Genomic DNA, 22,301 nt, shown 5'->3' on the forward strand with positions numbered 1-22,301 from the left:
TAGGAAAAGGTTTTGGATTGACTAATCCTTTTCTTGTAGGAAAAGGTTTAGGACTCTATAAATAGAGACCTGTTCCTTCTAACTTAATTAGTATTCACAATGTAGTCTTAAGGGTTTTGAGAGTTTTGGTCAGGGGGAGAAATTGTGAGTCACAAGCTTGATACGTTATCACTTGTGTGAACCTCCCATGTATTCCGAGTGAATTGGTTGAGGTTGTTTCTCTCTGTATTTTGTACTCTCATATTTATAATGGATGCTCATCTCCTTTGTGGACGTAGGTCGATTGACCGAACCACGTTAAATCTTTGTGTCTTTTGGTATATTTCTCGTTGTTTTCTTACTCGTGGTCTCTCGAGGTTTGCTTTGCTAGCTTCCGCGTTTACACCTGCTTATTTACGATCCTAACACTTCTACGGTGTATGAAAAAATCTTAAATATTTCACAAATTTATTTCTACTTTTAATATCAAGCTTAGTTGTGAGCTCCTTTTTGATTCATGTTAAGCAATTTCATGAAAAATATAGTCTTTTATTTTTTGTTATTGATTGTTTTTTCAAATTGCGAGCAAAAATCATTGAGTATGCAACTTATTTTATTAGCCCTGGTCATGAGGACAAGGTCATCCACAAAGAAGAAGCGGAATATTTCCAATCTTCTACTAAGTATCTCAATTGATTTTCAGTTTTTTAACCGTCTTTCAGTTTCTAATTTTCCAGAGAAGATTTTCATATATATATATATATATATATATATATAGATATATATATATATATTCTCCCTGTCTTATTCCTCTCGCTGGTTTAAAAAAATTGTTTTAGTTTCTTTAATCAGAATTATCACATTATTCGTGGTGACGCAAGACATTATGATGCTGATTGTTTTATGGGAAAATTGAAATAGTGTAGAGTGCTTTTAATAAAAGAACATTTATTTTTTTCAAAATTTTTTTGTTAGTTCAGTTTAATAAGCATATTAGCATTATTCTACTTCATTTTATAAAGTGAGATAATTTCTTGAACGGTAAGTGCATTATTTGCAACCATTATGTTCCTTGAAAAACTGATTTGATAAAGACAAATAAGTTTATTCATAATCGGTCTAAGAGGTTGGGATATAATTTTGACAATGATTTTATAAGTGTTACGTAATCCTATTTTATAAGGCAACAAGGATAGGACGATCACTATTGTTATTTATTGTACTAAAAAAATTATGGATGGTACTTTATATTCTGTCCATCTGTTAATACGTGTAGTTTTTAAAGCAAATTATGTGTACTGATTCTTTTCATTTTCTTTATCTTGTGGTGAACTTATTGTTCATCTTCATCTTTATGAAAGGTCTCACGATCTCCGCTTAAATATTAGTCATACTCCATATTCAGTACCTCTTTTATTCCATCCTACTTTTCTTCTTTTATTTCCTTCAAGTTTCTGCTTTCTAATTGTATTCTTCCACCTTCTTTCAATTGTTCATATTTTTTGGGGGGGTTTCCCATTATTATCATAAGTTTTTTTCTGTGGATATCAATGGTATCTGATGAACTCTTGTATCTCTATTTTTATCTTCTTTTTTTAAAAAAAAAAAAGAAAAAAAGAAAAATTGATTTTGATTTGTCTTATTTCATCGACCAACTATTTGACTGAATTGCTTTTTCGTTCAATTTTGTTGATCTATTTGATCTTTGTGTTATGGTAATATTGCATGCACTAGATTTAGAAGTAATTGAATGTTTTCTTCTGATTTTTTTGCACTTAATGTTGTCTTTCCTATTTATCGGTTTGTGTCTTTTTTAGCTTCTGTTTATTGAGATCTAGTGTTCCTTTCGCTTTGTTGTTGATATGAGTGTCTTTTTCATTTACTAATTTCTTATGTGTGGGTCTTTGCATTTACTTATAGGAGAAAGGACAGAATTGCAAACATGAAATGTGGGGATGGAGCCTAGAAACTTCATATTTAAAAATCAATTCATCGGGTAAGTTCATATTTTCTTTGTCTCAGAGGCGAACCCATACGCACCCATCAAACTTTAGAATAAATCGTATGTATATATGTATATTTATTTTTCAGAGATTGACAAAAACTAGGATATAGTTAAGATTGCATTCATGAAAAGCATAAGAGTTTCTCTGTGTTGTTGGTATAAGCTAGAGAAACCACCCTAGATATCAGAATTCAAATCCATCTAATTGGCACGCTAGAAGTCTTCAAATCTTGAATTCACCTCTATACATACATTCAAAAGAGGCTAGTGAAGTAGTTGTTCATTTTCTCTTAGATAATATTATTACACCCGAAGTCTTCAAATTCTGAATTCGACTCTACATGGTCTACGATCTCAACAGTACTAATATCAAAATGATAAATTACACTTCTTAAATATGTTGCATCTTCTCTAATTTAATTGTAAAAGTTCCTTCATATTTTTTTTCTTGGCATAGCATTATACTTGCTCATATCCGGCTTTGTTCATGATCAAATTATGTGTGCTGCAAATATTATTGTTACTGAGCATTTGTTGTAATTTGCAAAAATAAAATATCTTATGAGAAACCAATTTGTGGGACTGGCCTTCATGAGTTACATTTGGTTACCATGAGGACTATTCTTCATTTTTGTTTTCTGGGCCCATTAGTATTTTATTCTGTCACTTTAAACTTCTTTATTCAATCACATTTTCTATTTCATCGAGGCTAAATGAATGAGCTGAAATTCAACTTTCTTAGAGTTTTATGGAGATAAAGCAAATAATATGTTGGATTACCTTAAAGTGTACATATCTCTTTTCCAAAATTTAACATGTACTAACACGAATAATGGGCAATTGTTGGTTTTTGGTAATATCCTAAAGAAACTAAGATGTTTATGTTTTTTATTTACTTTTTTTCTCATTAGTTTCATTTTTATATTTTGGTATGATTAGAATTAACTTTAAGCTTTTCTTATTAATCATTAAATGCAAAAGTTGTGTATGGATTATGGTACCTTCTACTTGAAGATGACACAATTATGCTAAATTTGGAAGTGAAATTTAGTTTCTTTGAATGAGTCGGGTCACTTCAATTAGGTGTCTCTTTGTTAAAGTTGTGTATAAATTTTTTTCGTATGGATCGTCATCTCTAATTCATACGAGAACTTACATATCATCTTTCAATCTCAATAATTTATTCAAAAGAATCAGAGGTAGTTAATGTATATAATAAGGAAATCGATTTGATAATTGACAAAATATAATATTTATGTAAAAAAACAATAATTTGTCATTTGGAGAAGAACATATATGTTGGCACTAGAGCAAACAAAAGTCTTGAGCAACTCTTGTTATTTTTGATATTCTATACTTTGTTTAAAAGTTGTTATCATAGATTTAAGTTATATACTAAAATTTGATGATTTATAGCATGTTATTTTTAAGGATTGGGCCCTATAACTTCAACAATGGTCCTGCTATCAACAAAACTTCAATGTTTTAAGATATTAGGCCCTATACCATCTTTTCTTGCTTTTTGCTTTGACTCTTTTATTTCCTCCCAGGTGATTCTTCACTCTTTATTCACTTTACACTTGTTTGAAATTTGAACACTTGTTTTTTTCTATTTTGTACTAATAGCTTTACCAAGATTTTTCTCGTCTCTTACATTTTCCTAATGACCTGCTTAGATAATTGAATTCTGATTCCTCCCAAGTGCTTGAAAAATAGTTCACTAAAATTGATTCAATTTTTTTTCAGAAAGAAACAATATTACAAAAGACTAAGTAGTTCATGTAAATAACAAAATATTAGGTCTGAATTTCTTTGCAATTATAACTCTTTTAACATATCCACTACTCTCAATTTCCTATGACTACAGAAAAGTGCTTCTGACTTATCTTGCTAACTTTTGTAATAATAGTGAACTTCTATTGATGAATACGTCTTGGATTATAAGTGAAGAAATTACAAACTTTGTTTCATCTATCAATGAAGAAGTCTTGGATTATAAGTGGAGAATGGGTGGTTCATAATGATACCAAAAGTTTGACGATTTTCAGTATATGATATTTAATTTCAACTCTTGAGAAAAATAGTCTAAAGAATGGCCTTCAAGACGAAAAGGTATAACTAATTGAAAGAAAATTTCATTGTTTCTCTCATCTTTGTTTGACTTGCAAGATACATTTAACTTTCTTAAATAATTAACCTAACAGAACTAGCTTAATTCATTCAAACCCTCTTCAAATCATGTAATTTTACTCTTGCCTCAAATATTATTTACAGTGAACAGAGTCTCTACCAACAATTGAATGGAGGATTGAATCCCATGAAGAATAGTGAATTTTCAAGTTGAAAAGAGTTAATTATTGAAAATCTATTGGCAAAATACACCTAGACTAAATTAAGGTCTTATTACCCCTAAAATTTATTTTTTAAATTTGTGCACCTTTTTGGATTACGTGACATCCAAATATCTCTCACCATCTCAATTGTGTGGAGTCACGGAGTGTGCCATGTAAGATAAAAGGTGTATAAAATTACAAAATAATAAGTTGAGAGGTAATAGAACCTTAGTTTAGTTAAGATGTGTCTATGAAGTTCCGGTGATAGTCTAGGAGTACTTGTGCATTTTCCCAAATAAACCTATTTAGATTCTTTAATTTTGCTGCAGTTCTGATTGATTAGGTAAGTTATGTTGCTTCATAGAAGGATAACTGTTATTGGTAAAATCATCCTTTTTTAAAGAGTTTGTTTTCAGTAGTATATTATGCTTAGACAATTTCACTTTAACTTTGTATATTAAGAAATATATATATAGTTTTTTGAATGACGTACATTAACTAATATGTTTTCTGAATACTATACGAGGATTTTCACTTTTTTCCTATATACTTGTTGAGAAGAGAAAATTAATATTTTGTTGTCATTTTCTCAAAATAGGTAGCTAATTTGAGCTCTCTTATTATTTAGAAAATTATTCATCCGTAAGTATTTTCATTCAATGTTAACATAGCATGAAAAAATATGATTTCCAGTTCTCTTCTCCTTCTCTGTCTTGCATTCTCTCCTTGACTAGAACATTAACATTAAGCATTGATAGATCTGAAATAACTTCAAAATTTCATATAAATATTTTTTATATTTACATATTTCTTCTGTGTCTATGCTCACTTCGACTTGCGAGATAAATGATATTAGATATATAATGCATTATTATATGTCCACCTTAAAGACTATGAGAATACATAGTTCTTTGAAATCTGACTTTAGATTTTAGTCGGTACTTAATATTTGAGATTTTCTTCAAAGAGGTTTAAGTATATTAAATCCATATATGAAAGTAACTCCTCCTTTGAATATGTAAAAAGAAAAAGTTATCTTAGTTGGAAGATGGTGTAAGGCAAGTACTTTTACATGGATATATGATTTTGTGTTCCTTTTGTTGAGCTTGTAACTTATTTGAAGAGCTTGTGGTGAAGTTCAATAAGACTCGAAGATACTTGAAACTTCCTTCAGGCTATTGTTCTTTAGTCCAATTTTGAGAAGCTTTTTACTGATTTAAGAACTAATGTCATTTTTTATTTGAAATTTATTTATTTTATAGCTAGTCTAAGAAATTCTCTAAGGAGGAGTTGCAAAGACTATTCAACTTCTTTATGTGTGGCATTTATTGGGAGTTTGAATTGAATCATCAGTTATATGTAATGTGGAAGATTTCTACACTTCTGTAACTGAGTGTAGCTGATTTAATTTTTACAGAAAAAGTTTCAAGAGCTACCAGAAATTTCACAGCTTTAATTCCATTTCTTCATTCTTTAATTGAAATGATATGTTGCTTTTAAGTTCAAAGTTTCAAGTTTTACACTGACTATGATTATTTGGAGAAAAATTTGACATCTGGATTTAACTTTTCTGATCTTTTTAGTTAATATTTTTATAAGATCTCCACTAGATATTTTTTAATTGTATTAGATGAAATTTAACCATCTGTCACCTTACAACAACCTGATGGAATCATGTCTAACTTTTATTGAAATCATTGAAAAATGAGCACAAGTTTAACGAATGAATAGTTTTCTTATCAAATATAATAATTTCTGGTATGATGATTTTTTCAATACTTGCCTTTGCATGTGGATAGCTTAATGATATTGAAGGAAGGAACATGAATTTTGGCTTTGGGTTATATTTTTTTTGTGGGACAAGTAGTAACGAGTAGGGACTATAAAGACAAAGAGCTATCATAAATTAGAAAAATAAGTATCACAAGACTGGATATTCATGAACCTTACTATTCATGTTATTGACTTCATTACTTGGTAAAGTCTGAAACTATTTTTGAATTTTAAAAACTAAAATTTAACATGCAAGCTCGAATTTCTCAAACCTTTAGACAATATTGCCTCCTTTTCTATTTCTCCTCTCATTTATATGTGGTTGTTTTTTCATGTTCTGGTTAATCAAACCAAATTCATATCTAGAATTTCATGAAGATACAATACATCTTATAATGTTCCAACAAGAAATCCAAAAAAAATAAGGATAAGAGAAAAGAACAAACATGTTAACAAATGGGTAAAATTTGGATTGGTTAAAGTTTTGGAGTGTGTTGTAGGTAGCATTTTCATAATTTTTTCATACTTTCTTTTGAACATATGGTTGTTATACTTTTTCTTTTGACTAGTATGACTAGCATTTTCATCTTCCTTTCACTATTGCACTTGAAGAAATTTTTTGGTATTCAAAGAACACAAACATCACGAATTTTAACAAGTTTCTACTCAACTGCGTCATAAAAACGATAGCTAAATTCACGAAGACAATAACCAATGAAGATATACTTGTAGTACCCCAGAAATTTTTAAACTAAGACTCAAACCATCCTTTTTTATGAGTAGCATTTTAGGGAGGAATTCAAATTTTCTTTAGCATTAATATCAATAGATGTAGCATCTTGAGTTCTAACAAGAACTAAAGAGAGTTCATTCAAGTTATTCCTAAGTTCTTCTAAGTCTTCGGTCAACTTAAAACGACCATAACCTAAGCATAGGATGAGTTAGGAGACCCAAGATATCAGATGAAAGATCTCTAAGTTCTCTTTCCAACGCCACCAAGTTTGGTAAATTTTGAGCTCATATAAGGGAGATATTCCCTTTTGAAGTTAGACTGTCCATTCAAGAAAAGTTACCCAAAATTAGGAGGGGTATTTTAGTCTTTTCCTTATCCCACTTGTTCTAAACGCAAATAACACCCAATTAAGAGTCTAAATTTATTAGAATCAATTTGATTCATCCTCAAAAGCATTTACAATCTTAGAAAGAAGATTCAAGAGGAGAAAAAATTCAAATTTCAAGCATTCAAGAAATTCAAGATTTCGCCAAGAACTTAGTTTTTTGAGGTATATAAACTTTCATAGTTTTGAGTTTGTTCACCCACACGCCAATCATGAGTTTGTTTTGCGAATCTATCCATAAATATCGAGCAATTTAATTTCTTCATGAATTCTTGATAAGTGTTCTTGAAGTTTCCTTATCGATTAAGTTTTGATGTAAGATTCTACTTGGATCAACTTAAAATTACCATATCTCTTAGATTACAAAGAGTTACGTGCCCATTCCATCGCAACCAATTTCACATCAATCAAATTTTTGAATAAAAAGTTATGACCATTTTAGTAACCTGATACAATGTTGTTACGAATTAGCCGATGGTAAAACATTAAAAATGGTAGTTTTTGTATTTTTACCTCCAAGAAAACTCTAAACGAATTTCTTGACTAATAAAAGGCTCAAAACAATCAGATTTTCATCTTTTTATCCATTATTCTCTTCTCTCTCAAACCCAGGGAAAAACCCTAAGGAAAAATCAAAGTAGAAGACTCCATTCAAGATTATTTCAATCTTTCTCAACATTCTTCTTCAAGCTAAATCTTTCAACAAAAAATCCATTCGATTCAACTCAAATTCCTCCATACAATTATGAATCACTAATTAAAATCATTCTTGGCGATAGAGATTTCAAGAAACTAATTCAAGAATCTCAAGAAAGGTTTTCTTGATCGTTTACCTTCAAACTAGGGTTTCAAAGCTTCTAATCAAGTTCTTCTTCAAGAACCTTGTTTTTCGAGGTATGTAAGGTTATCATTGTTGACACCCAATTTCGACCCCCCTCGGTATAAATTAGTTCTCGAGCTTCTTAAATTTTCCAAAAAATTTAAATTAATTAGTTTTATAAATTTTAAGAAAAAAAATAAAATATGATGTTTGCGTTATTTTGAATAGTTTTGTCATTTCTTATAACTTTTAGATAATATATATATATATTTTATATAATTATGTATATAATTAGTATATTTTATGATTATTCAAAAACCATCTCAAAAATATTTTAATTTTAGTAAGTATTCTATTAAACTAGTTTAGTTTAAATTATGGTTATATTTTGAATCACTATTTTACAATTAAAATAATTATATTACTAAAATAAAGAAGCTCGTTGATTAATTAATACAAATTCGTTTTATATAAGGTTTAGCCAAATTTATTATCTTAACTCAATTTGGCTATTTTTTAAATTTAACCCATTTCCCCTTAAACTCTTTTAAAGGACCAAATTTGGGCCTCTTCCATTTTGTTCTTATTGGCCCAAGCTTTTACTTCCAGCAACCCATCCCCTTTTCCTCTCTACCCAGGCCCAATGTTTTAAAAAAAGGGGAACCAGCGGCCCATTCCGTTTTAATTAATTCCCAGCCCAATACATTTTAATCCTACCCAATTCTTTTTCTCCCAACGCAATCCCCTTTAAGCAGCCCATCCAATAAACCCAATTCCCCAACTCCTACCAGGCCCAACCCCCTTAAAATTTTAACCCGACCCAATTCCCCCTCCTTCTTCCCCAGAACCCACGCGTTTTACAGAAACAAGAAAGCAGAAGCCACGCGACTTCCAGTAGAGGAAACAATACCCAGACGCGTAAGAATTCCAGAAACTCCCCTCGTTTCCCTCACGCGCAAAGCCTTTCCCCGATGCCTGCTCTCCAATAACTTTTCTTCCCTCTATCGCGCGTAGAGGAACGAGGCAACAACGGACGCCTGCACCTCTGCTGACACCGTACGACCCTTTCACCAGCTGCAAATCGTCCTTGCCCGTGCTTGCTCGCTTGGAGATGATGACACGTCGCCTCACCAGTACAATGGATCGATCTCCACCCTCCACCTCCCTTTAAGCCGTTCGAATCATCTGGAATCGAGAGAATATTCGTTTCTCTTTTGGATAAGGTTTGGAATTTGAATTCCAAATGGGCCGAAAATTTGGAATTCCCTCGTCTTACCCCACCCCAAAATCAAAACCCTAATTATTTCTTCTATATAAACCCCCCATCTCCTTCAGAAAAGGGGTTAGGGAAATTTTTTTTTGTTTAGACGTAATTACATGATATTTTAGGAGGAAAATTCTTCTTTGTTATCTGTTACAGAGAGGGAACGAGTTTTGGAGATAAATTTATTCACAAGGAGACTTTACATTCATTTTAACACCTATACGTATCTATATCCATCAAAGTTTCGTCCAAGGGAGAAATCTAGCTGAAGTTTTTTTTATTATCGTTCGAGTTCAAGTTGTGTGACGAAGACACATTCCCTGCTCGCCTGTCCCTGTTTCGCTGCTCGGAGAAAGGTAATGCCTCCTTCTACTTACGTTCTGCTTCAAGCGTTGAATGCGATTCGATGAATGTTTACTGGTTCCTCTGTTTCGACATTGTTTTGGCTTACTCGTTTTGATTTATGTTCTTCCTCGACTGATTGTTGTTGTTTCAGCCTTGTTTAGACTGCTTGTAGGCAGAATAATGTGTTGTTTCGATCGATATAGACACTGGTTCCTTTGGTGATATTTGGTTGTGAAGGTGCATATTAGGATTAGTTGTCGTCTTGTTCGTCGGATAGCTTTGTAATTTTCTTGTTTCGAGTATATTGTAGTAGAGTTCAATGGAGTGGTATCTGTAGCTTCTCTTCATTTAAACCTTTTCTAACCAGTTGTTCCAATAGTAGCGTTTAATGGGTTGCTTATCTTCCCTGTTTTCTTTATTTCAAAAATTGTTGTTCTTCTCATATAGTCTGCCTCTTTAGTCATCAGGAATGAATGTTGTCGTTTTGTAATCAATATTGAGCCATTACTCTTTTGTTTTAGTTGGTTATAAGTCAGCGTTAGTTATCAGAATTTTTCTGGTAATCTATAGTTTTAGAGGTTGGTTTCACCTTGCAGTAGCCATTGTAGATGGTTGCCTTAATCCGAAGTCCTGTAGCGAGTTAAATGAGTTGTCTCCTTGCCTAGTTTGCTTGATGTTTGGACGGCAATGTGATCAAATTTCATTTGTCTGATGTAACTGCTTCCTTAGGAGTAACTTTAGTTTTGTTTTAAATGATTGTGTGTCGCTTCATATGGTGAAATCCCTCTTAAAGTTAAGTGAGGGACGTTCAAGTGTTTGAAGCACAAATGATTAGTCGGTATTTAACTGCATGGTGCATTTCAATCGCATTTCGCTACTTGTCTCTTGCTAAGTTTGTTCTTTAAACGCGATTTGGAGTTATCAATAATTTTTGTGTGAAGGTTTCTCTACGCTTGGATTTGCAGCATATTTCATGCATTGTTGTATGGTTTCATTTAGTCTGAAATGATTTACATAGCCTTAAGTACCATTATAGTTGTTGGATATTGGTTTTTGCTATTCTTGTGAATATTTGATGAGTATTACATGTTAAAGAAGCCCTTGTTATGCTTGTATATCGAGATATATTTTGAGATTCTGCACATATTCCTTTATTCATATCTCTAAAAAAAATTTGTTTATTCTAGTTATTTGTTTAAGGTGCAAATTCTCATTTCGTTTGTTTTGTGGCATGTGAAAACTCTTCTCGAGTCCGTTTTGGGACTCCATTCTGCTCCTTGCATTTCAGAAGAGCCATGAAGGCTCAACATTCTTTCCATCGAGTCAACCCACCAAAGCCAAGGATAATGCAAAATGATTGAAGATTAAAGAAATTTGAAGAAGGCGGATTAGAAGATCAAAGTTTAGTTAATTATGTTGTATTTATTTTGGGCATAAGCCCTTGTCATTTTTTACCCTTCTTGTATTTATTTTGTATGTTTAGACTAGGACAGGTGAAGTGAGTCGAAAATCCAAACGAGAAATGGGTTAAGAAACCCAAAAAGCAGGTGGGTCCAAATTTCGGTCAAGGCGGACAGAACCCGAAATTGGACCCAAATCTCTCTCTCTCTCTCTCTCTCTCTCTCCCTCTTTACTATATTGTTTACATGCTTTTGTTTGATTGCCATTAGCTTAGAGTTAGGTAAACTCCGATCCCCGTCGAAAGTCATATTGTTATATCAAACTTAAAATTAAACCAAATCTTAAATTGATAATGTTTCAAACTTGTAAGTTTGCCTAGATTAAAATTAAGGAAGTTCAATTTCAAACGAATTTGCAAATTTTAAAACAAGTATTAGTCAAATAGTTAGTTGCCGGAAAGCCGCACTAAGCTGAGGTATATGATTCAACAACACAAAATTCAGAGAGACGGCGACGGAGCAGGATCATCTGGAGCGGCATAGTGGACATCACCCCTGCGTGGGTTTTTACATGTATTTACACTGCTTTAGCCCCTGCGTGGGCCTGAATTTGTTGCACTTTCAAATGGCCCCTGCGTGGGTTTGTCTTTAATATTTGTTTCCCTTTTGCGAACATTATTATTCATTAGTAAATGTTATTTTGGGGGGAATCGTTTATTTGGTTCAAATTCACACGTACATCATTCAAATGCGCTAGGCCTACCCTTGGCACAAAAGTGTCCCCCTGTATGTTTTAGGATGCGATATATATGTGTGTTTGAATGCTTATATGTAATGTTGCTATGAATGAGAATATCGTAAACCTACTCCTATCCAGAAATTTCCAAAGAATATACGGAAGGCACTATTACAAATGTCCGACCAAAATTCTCAAGTCTCAAGTTTCTCACTCAAAGGCTATCTCCTATACCACAAATCCTAAATACTGCTCTATCGTCTCAGGGAAGGCAAATCACCGCTATGGACAAGGGTAAGAACATCCAGACGAAGCTCACTGAAGAAGAGTTACAAAGAAAGATTGAACGAGTCACTAGAGAAATTCAAAAGGTCAAGGAGGAAGGACTTAGAGTTGACATGAACACAGCAATTTACAAAGCTGCAGTCGTGACATTGGATGAGGATCTGGCATCGCAGATAAAAAGAAAGAAAGAGGTTGTAATGGAAACCGAAAGCTTGAGAAAAAAGCTGGACATGCTTCGTTTGAAGGTGCAAGAAGGAAAGGCGAGAGAGGCAAAGATAGATGTTGAGACTGCCGTTCTGTTAGCCAAAAGTGCGTCACTTGATAAGGAATTGACGACCCGTAGCAACCTGAAGGGCGGAAAACACCTCGCTTGTAAACAGGGAGCAGACAACAATGGCCCCGACAACGAATTGACTGAGGAGGACGACGAGGAGGAAATCGTCTACAGGCCTCCATTTCCAGATCTTCTGAAAGGAAAGGGAGTGACGCAGCCACAGGAGGAGAAATGACTAAAGGGTTTCGTCATCTTTTGTGAATTTCAATGTTATCTTTCAATTTCCTTGTAATCGTAATGAAGAATGAATGAAAATATTTCATCCTAAACTCGAACTACGTTGGGCCATAATTCTCCTTGTGAGATACGTAGGCAGCCTTTCCCGGCCCGGCCCCTATCTTTAAAAAATTTCATTCTCCTTCATGTTACGAAGGATATGAAGATCAGATCAACGGACATCAAAAGCAGCTGCAAGAAGAGCGTAGCTCAACGTGATTTAGCCTTCCCGAGATAGCGATAAAAAAAACAAGCAAATTCCTGCTTGTTAAAAAATGTATTCCCGTCCTCATTCGTGGGTTAAAGATATCCTCAAACAAAGCAACTTGTGTGTTTATCTGCTCTTTGTGTGATATTATGCATTTTGTACTCCGAATATGCGCTAACAAATCTGCCTTTGAGTTGTTTTACTTCTCAAGTACTTTTAACTGGTCTGTGTCAATCAAAGCTGGCAGATCATCCTTACTTCACCAGATCGAAAGGTCCTACAGATTCCTCCCCCAGACCAAATTCAGACAAAGGAAAGACAACTATGGGAGAAAATAACGACGAAGTTAGTCTTACAGACGTTGTGGTGGCTCAGCCCACCGTAGCGGAACAGAATGAACTGATCGCGCAACTGATGCAACAGATAGCTGAAATGAGAGTTGAAATGCAACAGAGACAGGATTCGCCTCCGTCCGGATTTGGCCCTAATTTTTTTGATGCAAGACCTCCGATTTACTTCCCTTCATCAAACGTGGATCCAACTCAGAACCAGCCGTCAACACCTGGGCATAATCCGTCTGCGATAGATCTAACAACCCGAAACCCCCAGTATGCTTCTGTATCTTATCAAACCCCCTCACCTCTTCCAAATAACCATCCTCAAATGCCACCCCATCCTCTGAATACTCAAACTGCCCCACCGCCACAATCCAACTGCCTTCAATCCCCAAACACCGCATCCCCACTTAAATCAAAACACCAATCCTCAAACCTACCCACAAAACTACGAAACCGCCCAAAACGTCCCAAGTCCTTCTATAGCTCCACCCCTCCCAAAAAGAACCACTTTCCAAGTTCCCATTCTTGCCGAGCACGAGGTGCACGGTTCCGAGTTTGATCACTACGAGGAACAGGAGAGAGAATGGAAGGCAAGAGAAGAAGCAAAGATCGACATAAAGGAGGAGATCAAAAGGGCTATGAAAGAGCTGCAGTGCATCCCAGACGTCGCCGGACTGAGTTATGCAGAATTGTGTATCCACCCAGATTTGAACCTTCCCGAAGGGTTCAAAATTCCGAAGTTTGATACCTTCGGAGGAGTAGGCAACCCCATGGCGCATTTGAGAGCGTACTGTGACCAGCTCGTGGGAGTTGGCAAAGATGAGGCCTTATTGTTGCGGCTTTTCAGCCGGAGTCTGTGTGGGGAGGCCTTCGAGTGGTTTATGTCACACGAAACTAGGCAGTGGCCCAGTTGGAGCGCGTTAGCTAAAGTCTTCATTGACCGATTTGCGTACAATGTTGAGATAGTTCCTGATCGGTATTCTCTAGAGAAGATGAAGCAGAAACCGACTGAAAGCTATCGGGAATTTGCCTACAGATGGAGGAAAGAAGCAGCAAGGGTGAGGCCTCCAATGACCGAAAAAGAGTTTGTAGAAGTGTTTGTACGGGTACAGGAGCCCGAGTACTATGACAGAATCATGCTGTTAGTAGGTGCCAAATTCGCCGAGATAGTCAAAGTTGGCGAGATTATCGAAGATGGTCTGAAGTCGGGGAAGATAGCCCGAGTATCTGCGTCATCTGGATCTTCCGGATTGATGAGGAAGAAGAGAGAGGAAGTTGCCGCTGTTTCCTATGGGGGAAGAAAAACTCCCAGAAACTCATCGCGTCCTCAAGATCGCTCCAAGCCTTCACCAAAGTCTCACCAAGCCTATTGCCCACAATCCAATCACCCCAACAACCACAATACTGCCCCCACCTATCCAAATGCTCAAATTTTGTCGTACCAAAGTCCACCTCCAAATCTCCAAAATGTTTCCCCCATGTACCCAAATTACCCCCAATCTTACCAAATTCCACCCCCTTATCAGAATATTGCTCCCAACTGTGCCAATGTACAGTCGAGCTACCGAGCACCTCCGCCCACTTATCAAGTGCAAGCTCCAGCGTATCAAAACCCCCTCCCGAATTACCAAGCTCCAGTGCCAAATTACCAGACAAACCCCTACCCTAGAACCCAAGCTCCTCGCTCAAATACCCGCAATTATCAACAGGTTCCTCCCCCTCAGCAAAGCGGGTATGATCCTTCTCGTCCCAGGTTTGAAAAAAGGCCTTCGAGGAACTTTACCTCACTGGCTGAAAGCCGGACCAAACTATTCGAAAGACTATCCGCGGCCGGATACATCCACCATATGGGGCCCAAGCCCGTGGATGTCAACTCTAAGTTCTACAAAACGGAGCAAAGATGTGCTTATCATTCCAACAGTGTTGGACATGACACAGAAGACTGTATCAATCTTAAGCACAAGATCCAGGATCTGATCGACCAGGAGGCAGTCTCCCTCCAACCGGCGGCGCCGAACGTCAATACAAACCCGTTGCCGAATCATGGGGGTGGCAACATTAATATGATTGAAACGGACGAAGATGAGTATGGAACAAAGAGGATTACTCCTGTTGCGCAGGAAGACTTGGAAAGGGCTGTCGCTTCTTTAAGCGTCAAAGACAGAAGAGAGTTTGTTATTCTGACACCTACAAAGGTTGTTGCCTTGGTGCCTTCGAAAACTCTCGTCAAGCCCAAATTTGTCATCGAAACCGCTGTGGCCCAAGGCATGACCAGGTCCGGAAGATGCTACACTCCTGATGAGCATGCTCTCGGAGGACAGAAGAAAGACCATGCCAAAAGGCCAATAAGCGAAGCAGAAGCAGAAGAGTTGTGGAGAAGGATGCAGCCGAAGGACTACTCCATTGTCAAACATTTAGAGAAGACGCCGGCTCAGATCTCCGTGTGGCCCCTACTGATGAGCTCTCAGTCCCACAGGCAGGCTTTGATGAAAGCTCTTGATGATGCATACGTACCCTCGGGTACAAGCAGTGATAACGTGGCTGCCATGATTCATCAAGTTATTCGGGGGCACCGGATCAGCTTTTGTGACGATGAGTTGCCAGCCGAAGGGAGATCCCACAACAAAGCTCTGCACATCAATGTGACATGCCGTAGAAAGGTCGTCAATCGTGTTTTGGTGGATGATGGATCTGGTTTGAATATATGCCCCTTGTCGACATTAAGACAGCTAAGGTTTGACCTCGGAAAATTGGAGCAAAACCAGGTTAATGTAAGAGCGTTTGATGGTGTGCAAAGAGACACATTAGGGGCAGTGAACTTGACCCTTCAAATGGGCCCCGCAGAGTTCAGCGCGAAATTCCAAGTGTTGGATATCGACACCAGCTATAACCTTCTTTTGGGAAGGCCATTCATTCACATGGATGGAGCCGTCCCCTCCACTCTCCATCAAATGATGAAGCTGGTATGGATGAATGAGGAGCTAGTTATTCACGGTGAGAGAAGTCACTCAAGCAAGCAGGTGCCGGTCATTGACGAGATGCCGCAAGGTGCGGACTTTTACACGGTGGAGTTGGTAAATGCCACCGATGAGGATTTGGCCCCGCAGACCCCCATGCCAGCCGTGTACAAAATGATAGCCACGGTAATGCTGCAGAGTGGGTTCGAGCCAGGTTTCAGATTGGGAAGAGATTCCCAAGGAATTATTGAACCTGTTCCGGTCCTTGTTAAAGGATCCAAATATGGTTTGGGGTACATCCCCACAGATGACGACGTGAAGAAGAAGAAGAAAAGGGATCAAGAGTTGGCTAAACCGATCCCGCATCTGTATCAATCCTTTCCAATCCGGGAGTGCGTTGAGCCTGAAGACTGTGGGGAAGGAATCTGTGACCTCTTCGAGGAGATCAATGCTATTGTCGAGGAGGAGGTCAAGTCAACTGGTATTCGTGATGCTGAACCAGGGGAGGTGCTGCAGAACTGGACTTCCGTGCCGATCCTGATGTCCCGAACTCTTCGGTAGAAAGGAGTTATTTTATGCACACTAAAATTGGTGGTTGTCCGGAAGAGACCCGAGACCCACCATTTCTGCATTTTTCTTAATTGTTCGAATTATGAATTTTCGTTGTGATGTTTAAGAAGGCAACATGGCCCTGTGCCATGACCAAAGTTTGCATTTTTGTTTTAGATGAAAGCCTCTTTGTTTTAACTTTGTTTATTTGTTTGTTATACTTTACTTTCCTAATTTTGTCTGTTTATGATTTCAGTAACATAAGCTACGGACCCGCCAATGTCATGTCATGTCATGAGCTAAATGAACAAAATGAGACAAATGACGACAAGGTTGACGACTATGAAGAAGAAAGTGGGGAACCAGATTATGTTGCAGAGGAATTTCGACAGTACGAGAATCAGCATAAACCGAATCTAGAGGAGACGAAAATGGTGAATTTGGGAGATTCGGAATGTGTCAAAGAGGTTAAGATCAGCACCCACCTGAATGAAACTCAGAAGGAGAGCCTGGTTCATTTGTTTGCCGAATACAGTGATGTGTTTGTTTGGGAAGTCGGTGATATGCAGGGGTTGAGTACCGATGTCGTATCTCATAAGCTACCTATCAACCCAGGGTTCGAGCCGGTGAAACAAAAGACTCGAAAATTCAAGCCTGAACTGAGTTTGAAGATTAAGGAAGAAATCACTAAGCAAATAGAGTCTCGATTGGTTGAAGTAACCCAATATCCAACCTGGTTGGCCAACGTCGTTCCGGTCGCCAAGAAGGACGGGAAAATCAGGATTTGTGTTGATTATAGAGATCTCAACAAGGCTAGTCTGAAGGATAATTTACCGTTGCCAAATATCCATATTTTCATTGACAACTGTGCCAAACATGAGATGCAGTCGTTTTTGGACTGTTACGCAGGTTATCACCAAATTTTGATGGATGAAGAAGACGCGAAAAAAACGGCTTTCATCACACCTTGGGGTGTATATTACTACAGGGTGATGCCGTTTGGCCTCAAGAACGCCGGTGCCACTTACATGAGAGCCATGACGACTATTTTCCACGACATGATTCATAAGGAGATTGAAGTGTACGTGGATGACGTTATAATCAAATCCCGTGAGAGTTCGGATCATTTGACACACCTGAGATATTTTTTTGAACATTTGCGTCGGTACAACTTGAAGTTAAATCCCGCCAAATGCGCTTTTGGAGTCCCAGCTAGGAATTTGTTGGGATTTATAGTCAGCAGAAGGGGTATTGAGCTTGACCCCTCCAAGATTAAAGCAATTCAAGAGTTACCTCCGCCGAAAACGAGAAAAGAGGTGATGAGTTCCTTAGGGAGGTTAAACTATATTAGCCGATTTATAGCACAATCAATAGTGGTGTGTGAGCCTATTTTCAAGTTGCTGAAGAAAGACGCCCCGACTAAGTGGACTGAGGAGTGCCAAACTGCTTTCGATGCTATCAAGAGCTATTTGTCTAACCGACCGGTATTGGTTCCTCCGCGAGAAGGGAGTCCTTTGTTGCTGTATTTGTCTGTTTCAGATAGTGCCTTCGGATGTGTATTTGGTCAACACGACGAGACAGGAAAGAAGAAAAAGGCTATCTACTATATAAGCAAGAAATTTACTCCATACGAGTCTCGTTACACTTTGTTGGAGAGAACATGCTGTGCTCTGACGTGGCTTGCCCAGAAATTGAGACACTATTTGTCTTCGTATACTACATATATCATTTCCAGAATGGATCCATTGAAGTACATTTTCCAGAAAGCGATGCCGACCGGAAAGTTAGCTAAATGGCAAATGCTGTTGAGTGAGTTTGATATCGTGTACGTGACTCAAAAGGCAATAAAAACACAGGCTTTGGCTGATCGTCTTGCAGAAAATCCCGTTGATGAAGAATATGAACCGCTTAAGACGTATTTTCACGATGAATAAGTGTCATTTGCGGGTGAAGATATTTCTGAAGCATACCCAGGTTGGAGATTATTCTTTGACGGAGCGGCAAATCATCAAGGCAAAGCTATTGGAGCAGTCTTAGTGTCAGAATCGGGTCAGCACTACCCCATGGCAGCTAAGCTCCAGTTTAATTGCACAAACAATATGGCCGAATACGAAACTTGTATTCTTGGTTTGAAAATGGCCATCGATATGGATGTTCACGAGTTATTGGTTATTGGAGACTCAGATCTTTTGTTTCATCAGGTTCAAGGTGAATGGGCTGTGAAGAACCCGAAGATTACACCTTACTTACAGTATGTCCAAAATATGTGCAAAAGGTTTCGCAAGATCGAGTTCAGACATACTCCCAGAATACAAAATGAATTAGCTGATGCTCTGGCCACCATTGCTTCAATGATTAAACATCTTGATACTGATTACATCGACCCGCTGGATATAGAGTTGAAGGAACATCCAGTCCATTGTTCACATGTTGAATCAGAACCAGACGGTTTGCCTTGGTATTTTGACATAAAGAGGTACTTGGAGTCTGGGACATATCCAGAAGACGCTACATCTAATCATAAGAAGTCGATACGCCGTATGATTCTCAATTTCTTTCTAAATGGAGAAGTCCTGTATAGGAGGACTCCAGATTTGGGTCTTTTAAGATGTTTGGATGCTGCTGAAGCTGTGAGGCTTATTGAACAGATACATGCTGGAGTTTGTGGTACACATATGAATGGACTTACTTTGGCAAGAAAGATTCTTCGAGCCGGTTATTTCTGGATGACTATGGAGAATGACTGTTGCAAATTCGTGCAAAAATGCCACAGATGTCAAGTGCACGGTGATTTGATACGAGTGCCACCTCACGAGCTGAATGCTATGAGCTCACCTTGGCCATTTGTAGCTTGGGGAATGGATGTCATCGGTCCTATAGAGCCAGCCGCCTCTAATGGACATAGATTCATCTTGGTTGCCATTGATTATTTCACCAAGTGGGTGGAGGCAGCCTCTTACAAGTCGGTAACCAAGAAAGTGGTGGCCGATTTTGTCCGCAACCATCTGATATGCAGATATGGAGTTCCAGAATCCATCATTACTGATAACGGTGCAAATCTCAACAGTCATTTGATGAGAGAGATATGTGAGCAATTTAAGATTATTCATCGAAAGTCAACTGCTTATCGCCCCCAAATGAACGGAGCTGTAGAGGCCGCCAACAAGAATATCAAAAAGATTTTCAGGAAAATGATTGACAAACATCGAGGTTGGCATGAAATGTTGCCATATGCTTTACTAGGTTATCGAACGACGGTCAGAACATCGACTGGTGCTACTCCATACTTGCTAGTATATGGAACAGAGGCAGTCATACCTGTTGAAGTCGAGATACCGTCATTGAGAATCATCCAAGAAGCTGAGTTAAGTAACGCCGAATGGGTTAGCAAACGGATTGATCAACTAACTTTGATCGATGAGAAGAGAATGGTTGTTGTCTGCCATGGCCAGTTGTATAGATAGAGAATGACCCGCGCCTTTCACAAAAGAGTAAGAGTCAGAAATTTTGAAGTTGGCCAGTTGGTTCTTATGCGTATTTTTCCTCATCAAGACGAATACAAAGGAAAGTTCGCGCCAAATTGGCAGGGTCCTTACATGGTTCGTAAAGTATTATCTGGAGGTGCTTTGGTCCTGTCAGAGATGGAATGGCACTGTATGGCCCAAACCTATCAACTCAGATGCTGTCAAGAGATACTATGTGTGAAGTTTCATTTTGCATTTTCTATCATTTACTTGTAATCGTTCTGTTTGCTTGTATTTCTTCAATTTGAATTCTTATCCCTCTTGTAATGAACTACGTCTGACTTGAATTCTCGATAACGAGATACGTAGGCGGCCTATGTCGGCTTCGGTCACCCCATTTATCCCTTTAATTATTTCTTTGTATCTGAACTACGTTCGACCTGAATTCTCGAGAATGAGATACGTAGGCGGCCTTTGTAGGCCTCGGTCAGTTTCTTTGTAAATTTTATTCTTTTTAGCCTTTGAGGGAACTACGTTTGACCTGATTCCTGTCTCAACGGGATACGTAGGCGCCACAAGGGTTCGGTCATATCTCTCGTAAGTTCTATTCCTCTTTGCAATAGAACAGGGACAGAATTTTTGAGAGGGACTCAAAAATTCCCCAGAGGAAGCTTTCTCCTCAGCAAGTCAAACTAAAGATATTTCGAGATCTAAACTGGGACAGCAATTTTGAGGATGGCCTCAAAATATTGTTATGGGTCTTCCCTACAAGTCCGGAGTGACTCTGAAACTCATCAGCGAATGTCACATAGACCTTCAAGTGTCAGATTCAAAGAAGTTTGTTAAGCCTGATATGACATGACTTGGCAGTGATCTTTTCAAGTTACTATTTCCTAAAAATTTTATTTCCATTAAATTTTCCCTTTTATGTTTCATTTGTTTTGGCATAAAATATGTTGTCTTATCTATCAAGAGTCGGGAAATCGGAAATCAACCGGAGACATCAAGACAAGAGCAAACAACTGAAGAAATCGACACAGATCAGTATGTTTTAAAACTGACAATTTTTCTGTGGATGCAGGTTTATAGCTTTGCTTTGAAATCGACCAAAGTCTCCCGACGAATGAATATGGAGTACTCCAAAGAAGAGAAAGCTATCCCCAAAATCAGTAATTTTACTGAGAGCAAGAAGCGTTTCATATCGCTTATGTCGGAGACTTGGGAATGTGGTTTGTTTATTTCAAGCAATTTCCAACAATATGAAATTTACAAAGAGTGTCTAGCCAGATTCCAAGGTGAATCAAACAGGAATCTCAATGAAGATTTCACGATTTCCGTAAAGGACGCTATTTGCATTATATTATCAAGCAAGATAATTATTGTCAATCAAGACAATGCATTGCCCCAGAAGGGATAGTTATCTCATTATTTTTATCGATCAAGGCGATATATTATCTAGAGGTCGTTTTGTCGTTATCATCAACAGAGACGATATGAGTATTCATGCACCGCGGAAAATCATGCATTGTGGAAATCATGCATCGCGAAAAATCATGCATTGCGGAAAATCATGCATTGCGGAAAATCATGCATCGCGGGAATCATGCATAGCGGAAAATCATGCATCGCGGGAAATCATGCATCACGGAAATCATGCATCGCAAACAATCATGCATTGCAGAAAATCATGCATCGCGAGTTAGGAATTTATGCATCACAAGAAGATTTCATGTCTCGTCAAATCTATATATCGCGAGAATACCTCGCTGGAATTTATGTATCACGAGAAGATTTCATGCCTCGTCAAATTTATACATCGCGAGAAGGCTTCATACCTCGCATGAATTTATACATCGCGGGAAGACTTTATACCTCGCTAGAATGTATGCATCACGAGAAGTTTTCATGCCTCGTCAAATTTATATGTCGCGAGAAGACTTTATACCTCACTGGAATGTATGCATCACGAGAAGATTTCATGCCTCGTCAAATTTATACATCGCGAGAAGATTTCATACCTCGCTGAAATTTATGCATCACGAGAAGATTTCATGCCTCGTCAAATTTATACATCGCGAGAAGACTTCATACCTCGCTGGAATTTATGCATCACGAGAAGAATCCATGCCTCGTTAAAAATCATGCATCGTGGAAATCATACATCGCGGAAAATCATG

The 22,301-nt window shown here is 37.6% G+C and overlaps 1 protein-coding gene and 1 non-coding gene across 2 annotated transcripts; both read left to right on the forward strand.

Annotated features, from left to right (window-relative positions):
• Positions 1 to 10,399: 10,399 nt before the first annotated feature.
• On the forward strand, positions 10,400 to 10,533 carry LOC114075811. The gene has a single exon (XR_003576200.1). It is a non-coding gene; the product is annotated as a small nucleolar RNA snoR137 (small nucleolar RNA).
• Positions 10,534 to 13,140: 2,607 nt separating this feature from the next.
• On the forward strand, positions 13,141 to 18,594 carry LOC107021354. Its single transcript, XM_015222001.1, has 5 exons — positions 13,141 to 13,434; positions 13,694 to 16,397; positions 16,521 to 16,668; positions 16,917 to 17,908; positions 18,023 to 18,594. Exons 1-5 carry the CDS (start codon positions 13,141 to 13,143, stop codon positions 18,592 to 18,594), a joined length of 4,710 nt encoding a protein of 1,569 aa, XP_015077487.1.
• Positions 18,595 to 22,301: the final 3,707 nt, after the last annotated feature.

The sequence above is a fragment of the Solanum pennellii genome, chromosome 1, assembly GCF_001406875.1.
Source record: "Solanum pennellii chromosome 1, SPENNV200".
Taxonomy (NCBI): Eukaryota; Viridiplantae; Streptophyta; class Magnoliopsida; order Solanales; family Solanaceae; genus Solanum; species Solanum pennellii.